Source organism: Epinephelus fuscoguttatus, linkage group LG7 (assembly GCF_011397635.1).
Source record: "Epinephelus fuscoguttatus linkage group LG7, E.fuscoguttatus.final_Chr_v1".
Classification (NCBI taxonomy): domain Eukaryota; kingdom Metazoa; phylum Chordata; class Actinopteri; order Perciformes; family Serranidae; genus Epinephelus; species Epinephelus fuscoguttatus.
The window spans coordinates 23526472-23534314 of record NC_064758.1 but is presented as its reverse complement, the minus strand read 5'-3'; the positions used below and the strand labels follow the sequence as shown (position 1 = coordinate 23534314).

Here is a 7843-nt window from a genome sequence, read left to right as displayed (position 1 = left end):
AAGGATGGCAGCAGTAGCACCGAATCCCATTCTGTGCATTCAGCCTCTCTTCTCAACCGCTCAGTATCAAACACATGGAGTTCCTCATCTGTATGCTCCAGCTCAAACAGGTATGGTTCTGGGTCTGTGTCCGCTACAAGAAACTCTTCAAAATCGCGTTCAAAGTCGTCCATTGCAGCTACTATAGTCCGGAGATATTGCTAGGCTAAATAAACAGCTGAGCACTGTTTACCAGCTATGCTGTCAGTCAGTGTGCGGGCTGGAGATTGGCGGAGCAGAGAGGGGATGGGGGGTCCCCACTCAGTATGGTAAACGAGTATGTGTGTATGGAGTGTGTCTGTTACGCCAGACGAGTCAGAGTTTTGGACGGAGTCTTTTACCCCCCTGGAGTGTTACCGGAGTTTCTGGAGTGCTCAAATAAATTGGCCTTTTTCCCGAACGCTCCTCTGGTCTCCTGCTCGTGAGGGATTCATTACAATATCGTAACATGGCTTAGATTTCTAAATAAACATTCACCTCATCGCTAGATAGACCTACTCCTGAAAAACTCGTGCGCAAGGCTTTTTGTCCCTACGAGGCCACCGTCATTTACCCGACAGGAGGGGTGAGAGAGTGAGCCCTGCAATCTAGAATTTGACCACTGATGTCACTGTTTTCAACCCATTTTACACACTGGCCCTTTAATAGAAAAACTCACTAATTTATGAGAGTAATGGTGAGTTTATGGGCATTTTATAATTCACAGCTGGAAGGACTGCATTTACAGCATTCAGTTTTTTTGATGCCGCTCTAAAAACAACATCTGTAAGTCAGTCACTAATTTCCTGTCAACAGACAGATGACATAATCGCTGTTTGTTTGTTTATTTGAGGTTTTACCATCCAAAATAATCAAACTAACTCTATGTTCATCTGTTTTATGGTGGACTTTCTAATGAAACACAACATATATATAAGTGAAATATGTGTGTACTATAACAGTTAGAGATACTGTCTGACACATTTCTTAGTGTTTTTCTTTATGACATTTGATAAAAAGGTGTTTGACCATACAATGATTCATAAAAACTCTGACGACGTTTGTTTCATTTAATGATTTATTGACATTTACTTTTTTTTCCCACCATGGTTTCTCTTGATACCAATAGTATTTACCATAAAGTTTCTTTTTCATTTAAATTACATTTATAATGTTTTACTCACATACACATTTATTGTTTAATTTTCTTATTGCAATAAACAAGAGTAGCCAGAATGAGTCAGGTATTGCTACAATTCGCCATACAAACTCTTTGTCCCCTCTGACAATGAAATTCAAAAATAACTTTATTGGCAAGACAAAATTACACCATAGCCTCTCCATCTCTCCATCTCTCTCTCTGCTCCGGGAGAGGCTGAGGGCAGAATAAGGCTAAGGCTAGTAGCCTAAACACAGCTAACATGAAACACCTGCCCAGAAAATAGGAATCTAACATTTATTTCCCAAACGTGAATAATGAGGATGAATTAGTGGAGATGACCACAGTATGAACATATCTGTGGTGTGCTACTTGACTGACCTACCAAGGACAATATTGCAATACTTTAATTAGGTTGGGTCATTGATCAAACCTCTGCTAGAATCCAGGACAATTGATCAGTCTTCCCAAACCAAACATGTGCAGGTTTCTATCTCCATGATTGTGTTAGGCCACTTCATAGCTCCAGGTTGCCTCTGTCTCTGATTGGTGGGAAGTGGGGAGAGAGCAGGTCCCAACACATACTAGAATACATATGGTACACACACCAACTGGAAGGAGAGCACGGGTCCTGGAATAGTATCTCACTCACAAAATGAACTCTGCAAAGAAGGTTTCGTTCAGCAACAAAAAAGAGCACAACGGTGGAAGCTGACACCGAGCCAGCTTCGTCTTTAAGTAATGGCATTGATAATGTTCCTCAGGATTTTCACTTAAACACATTTCTCACACACAGAAAAAAACATAATGCAACTCAGTAAGTCCAACTAAAAAAAAAATAAGCCTGTTGAACAATTCTAACTTTAATCCCTTGATACCTGGCGTTGTACCCTGTTCCCCAAGCAGAGATTACCATAGTAAAAAGGCCCTTTAATATGAAGGGTCGGTCCCTAAGCCCAGCTACTCCTCTGTCTCTCTCTGCCCCTCGCTCAATCCCTTCAAGGGCTTGTACTCCTCATGGAAGAACAGAAAAGTCTGTCAGCTGGCGTGCTCCCAGTTTACACATGACTCCAGACAACATGTCACAACATGTCACAATGATAACAAGTCACTCTGATAAAAATTGCTCATTGCATTGCAATATTCAGACAAAGGTAAGACATTAGAGCTCATTGCTTCTCAATGAAAGGGCACAGTGTACATCTCGTTCAGAAAAGGATGATAGTTTTCAAGCTGTCGAGCAAGATAGGTCTGCTGCTGCTGCTGCTGCTGCTGCTTAGCTAGCTTTTGTGGCTCCCCGCTGAGTCAGTTGGCCTGTCAGTCTGTCTGAGTCAACACTTATATAATCCACCATCCAAAAGTCTTCTTATCCCTTCATGAATGCGGTTATTAACTTTTCCTACCTACAAAAATATTTTTATTGTGTTTTGCTCTTTTTTAATGTGTGATATAAATGCAAACCAACAGTCCAAACCAAACAAAACAAGGTGCTCACCAGTCTTTGTAAGAGAAAACAAATCATGGTGCGTTTCATGGCTTTCAGTTGTAAGACGGGAAGTTATCGGCCTTGAGCTGGATGTCTCGGCCCCCTGCCCTGGGCGGCCTCGCTGGGCTCCCGGCTCGGTTGTCACTCCAGCTCAAGATCATTTTCTCCAAGAATGTATTTGGCTTTCATCTTTCTCTCTTTAATGTGTTCCCTCGGAGCATTATGGTTGCCAGCGTCAACGTGCCCTCTGCTATAGACTCGTGTGAACCTTTGGAGATGGGGGAGGTGAGGAGGAGGGATAGGGCAGCAATGGAAGAGTTCAACCCAATGATGCAGAAGCCTGACCCTGCAGGATCTTATTGTGAGGCTGCATGCAGAAACAACAAATACATGAGTACATAGGGTCGCACCTAAGTCATACCTCCCCACCTACACAGTGAATCAGCCTGTGAATAAAGACCAGGGTGATGTAAGGATGTCGATAACTGTCCTTGTGATGGCTTAATGTGAACAGAAGTCACACCAAATACATGAACTATGCTCTCTCCAGTGCAGTATTTCTCATAACAGTAAATAAAGGAACAGATTATTGCCATCAAACACAATCTAAGATGAAGATAGGGGGGCATGTATCAGATACAGCAGTACAGTATGTACCAATGTGTGACTTCTGCTGCTTTTCCCAACCCTTTCTCCTTTAGTGAGGCCCTTCTCTGACTGATATGGAGGCTGGCAGATGTGCCCTGTGGCGTTTTTTGTCAGTGCAGTCTATTTTAAAACACAGATTCGTTTGGGCCTGTATATGTCTGCATGCTGCCTGGGGTCAATCCATCCACTGACCCGTGCCAGCCCTCCTCTCACCTCACTGTCTCAGGAAATGACAGGGGAGTGCAATCCCCCACAGTCACTTTTCTGCTCTCTTAACCTCCCCCCAACCATCAGACATGTTCAGATGCGGCTACCACCTGCCTGTCAGCCCAAGTCATGTTGTATCTAGCGAGGACCTAGTGTCACAAACTGAAGAGTCGCTGGCCTCTGGCGCAGAAGGGGACACGTACAGTACCGTGGAGGCCGCCACAGCTACATGTGGCGCATACAGCAAAGACCGATTGAAGCAGCTACCCTACTGACATAACATTATTGTCTTGGTTTTTGAGGTGCATAGGATGAGAAGAACACGTTGAGCCACGATGACAGGAGGAAACCAACCTGGCCCAGAATAATTATGTAACACTACATGTGGTTTAATGTTTCTAGAAAGATGTGCATGTGTTTCTTCTGTGGCTATCGAGGCGGCCATGACAGGGCCACAGTGCAAGGGACAAGGGCCAGGGGTGGTGAGAGATGTACAAGGGAGTTCAATGCATAATGAAAATCTCTCCTCTGCTCATTCCACCTGCGGAGCACTCAGAAGTCTTTGAAATGTAAGGAGAGTTTCAGGTAAAGGGAAGAAAGACATATACTTCTACTCCTTTCTGCTGCTCCTTTGCCTTGTGTTTCTCTCAGTTCAATATTTAAATGGTTGGATTTTTTTCCTCCCTATCAATTGCTGTTTGTTGATCATGTTTGTATCTTCACAGTGTGCTTTTGGAGTGGCTGTTCCTGACTGGCCGAAGTCAGAGGGTGATGTGTCAGTAAGGGGAGAAGAGGATTGGCCCATGGGTGGTGCGGATGGGCCCGGGCGCGGGTCTCAGGATGGCGTGGCTGAGAGGCGGGCCTTGCAATAGGTGATGGTGCGGGTGGGGCGCAGGAGCTGCTGCACGGAGAGCCAGTGGGTTCGAGGAAGCTGCAGCGGCCATTGCTGCAGCAACAGCCAAGGGGCTGGGCAACAGCCCTGCGCCCAAAGCTTTGGTGAGATCCTTGGAGAAGGTCAAAGAAGACTGCAAACAGAAGGGGGTGTGCAAAAAGACACAAGACACGAGAGAGGGGGGGGGGGGTAAAATGATTAGTTCCAGAAGGTCAGCACATGGAGGGGAAACAGATATAGACTTTCGTCTCCAGACTCTTTTGATCTATCATAATGCAGAGGTTTCAGGCCAACTGAGTTAATATTTTCAGGAGAAGGACACAGCCAAAACCAGAACAACTGGCTGGCTTTTGCAGGGCTCAAATAAACATGCTCTAAGTACTCCAAGGCTTTGCAGACCTCATGTTCTTCATTATCACTGTCTATCTGATCTGTGGATCTCAGGTTTGCTGACTGTGTCACAGGAGGAGTCAGAATACAACAGTGAAAGGTTACCGTCAGATCAGCTCCCCTGTGCTTCTTGTGTCGGCTGAGGAGGGGGTTAGGCTTGCCCGCCATGCCGTCCCGGTGCCTTCGACTTGATATGTGCTGAAAGGAAGCAACACAAGAGCACAAGTTATTCTAACTTTACATAAAATAAATAAATATTTCCCATAATAGACGGTGATTAGACTGCACAGTGTTGGGACTGATTACATCTTGAGACTCTTGAACATTTTTGAGACTCTGGATTTGATAATGTCCCCTAATGAAAATGTTCTGTAAATCAGTTATCATGGCGATTACAAATGTTCTCACAAAATGCTTCTTGCAAGACTTACAAAAAAGCCAATTAGCCAGGAAGTTATGTGTTGGATGTTCCATATTTTCTAGTGGAGGCCCACCAAGCCCACCATTTCATATGTGTCCTTCTCAATGTTAAAACAAAACCTGTATCCTTGCACACACAGGCATCATTTCTCCCTCCATACCTGTTTGAGTTGCAGTTCAGAGTTGACCCGCACATTGCAGATCTCACAGTGGAAGGTTCGTTCCTGAGTGTTGGGGTCCACCGGCCCCCCTCCCTGTTCTCCAATGGGCTTGGGGCCTAGGCGAGGATACGCCTTGATGGGGCCCAGCCCGCTTCGTGCCTCCAGGATAGTTTTGTGTTTGGTACCTGCAGGCAGACAGACACACACAGGCAAAAACGCGGGTCAGCACTTCCATTACCCAAGATGAAATTACATATTTAGAAGCTAATAGAATAGAATGAAATAATACAGAGGAGATGCATCACTATTTATAACACGAGTCATGCCGCTTCGACCTGTCTGAAATAAAATTAGCCTGGACAGCATTTCTCTGGGACAAATAACAGTGATGGAGAAACAGTGACATTGACGAATATCAGAGCGTGAAAGAAAAGAAATTGTACCACTTGCTTGATTTTCCAATGACTGACCACATATGCACAACATAAAGAACATGTTGCTGTATGAAGTTGTAATGGTAGTTTTTTACCACTAGAGGGCTGCAGTCAGACAGATGTGCAGCTGGAAGATGAACTCAAAGCCCTCTAATATTAATACTACAGTAACCGGTTGATGATGTTTGATTCGGTGGAGTGGGTGAGATACGATCATACAGTGTGCACTGTCGTAGATCATATCACCACATGTGCCAACACCGAGACAGAGCTGGACTGCTGAACCCTCGCTGTGAAGACCAATAATTTTAGCTGTAAATGTCAAAGTTTGAAAATTTAAGGCTGTGTTATTATGAGAAGCAGGTTCGTCTAGTCTTAGGATGGATTTGCAGTCAGACATTTTCTGTGCTTATTATGACACCTGTACCTTTTACTGTTTCAGTGAATATTTATGTGATGAAACAGCACTAATTTGAACAGGTTGTGTAAAAGCCACAGCTCTATCTTTTGATTTACTGTGAACAAATAAAGATGTGTAAATTCTGAACACTTGAGAACCATTAATACTGCTGAGCAATGTTGTAATCAAGACCACTTTATCCAAGGCCAAGTCCTGACCAAGCCCAGAGTGTATCGAGACCAATACAAGACCAAGACTTCGGGGGGTTGAGACTGAGTCAAGACCAAGACTAGTACTTGCTCTGTACTAGTCTTGGTCTTGACTCATGTCAATAAAATGTAGAACATACAAACCGCAGCAACTCCTCAAATTAATCTAAAAGAACCACATTCCCATAAAAACACCCGAAGAAAATAAATGAAGTTTACGCTTCAGTCACCTCTCTGATTACCATACACTGTACAGGCATTACAGAATTGAATTTTATGTGTGGGAATTTTCATTTGTTGTCCATGAGCATCATGAGTTACCATGAGTTTTCCACAAACAAACTCTAAGGAACTGAAATAAGCATTTATTTTTTTTTATTTTAATTTTAATTTTTATTTTTATTTTTGTTTTGCACAGGCAATTTAGTGATATCACTGCAGTCGCGGTCTTGACCAGTATTGAAACAAAATCCTCTTTGTCTGAGACTGTGACAAGACCGTGTAAAAATGCAGTTGATTCCGGGACAAGATCAAGACCTTTAAAAAGTGGTCTTGAGACCGATCTTAAGACCACGACTGATCTCGAGTACTACAACACTGCTGCTGAACAATCAAAATAGGAGCTTGTGTCATTGCAGATGGGTGTGTCACACAAAACAATTACATCAGAAACACAACAGATTTATTTCTTGGCAAAACTAAGTAGTACATAGTTACATGTGAACTCTTAATGGTCTGCTCTCCAGAGTCAGCCCAACGCCCTGCTGTTAATCCAGTCAATTCCAGCCAGAATAAATACTAAGAAAATATTCAGCTGTTCAAAATAGATTCTGCCAGATGTTGTCAATAAAAGATGACAATCTACAAAAACAAGTCACAAGAGATTCTAAACTGTGGGGATGCATGTTTCATACACTTACATGAAATATTTCTATACGCAGTGTTTTCTAAATTTAAAAAAATCCCACTCCAGGGGGCTGAACTTGCAGAGTAGACAGCATACAGAGAGGTTCTCCAGCACATTACTATCCCTTTCAAGTGGTCTGCAAAGCAGCAAACCAAAGAGTGCGCCAAAATACTTCCTCATTAAATAATCACACATTTTGTTCTTGGCTGAAAAAATTAGTCATGGTCCTCTGCCCCCCCGTCGACCCCTGCTCCTCCCTGCTCCCAAAGTAAGGCATCCCACTGTCTTTGGCTCTGACTTTGAGTCACTCTCTGAAATCCCTTTGAACAGAGTTAAGGTTACAGAAGAGAGAGGAATCGCCAGGGTGGGGAACGTGGAGGCTTTGGGCTCCGCTGGGGAGGAAGGGGCTGGAATGACGGATTTCGCTTGTGGCCAGAAATGTGCTCTCGGGGTGTCTGTTTTTGCCTTTGTTCTATTTCAGTCTGACAATGGATGGCCCAGTGGATTTTTTT

At 43.7% G+C, this 7843-nt stretch overlaps 1 protein-coding gene across 3 annotated transcripts in view; it reads right to left on the bottom strand.

The window, feature by feature from the left end:
- Window positions 1–1104: 1104 nt before the first annotated feature.
- The window catches only part of znf385a (zinc finger protein 385A), an 80434-nt gene continuing 73695 nt past the window's right edge, over window positions 1105–7843 (bottom strand). For all 3 annotated transcript variants that reach the window (XM_049581544.1, XM_049581542.1, XM_049581543.1), the window contains 3 exons: window positions 5382–5566; window positions 4906–4998; window positions 1105–4543 (listed from right to left, as the gene is read on the bottom strand). In XM_049581544.1, the coding sequence (XP_049437501.1) occupies window positions 4295–4543; window positions 4906–4998; window positions 5382–5566 (527 nt within the window). In that variant the 3' untranslated portion in view covers window positions 1105–4294. The remainder of the gene's footprint in view (window positions 4544–4905; window positions 4999–5381; window positions 5567–7843) is intronic.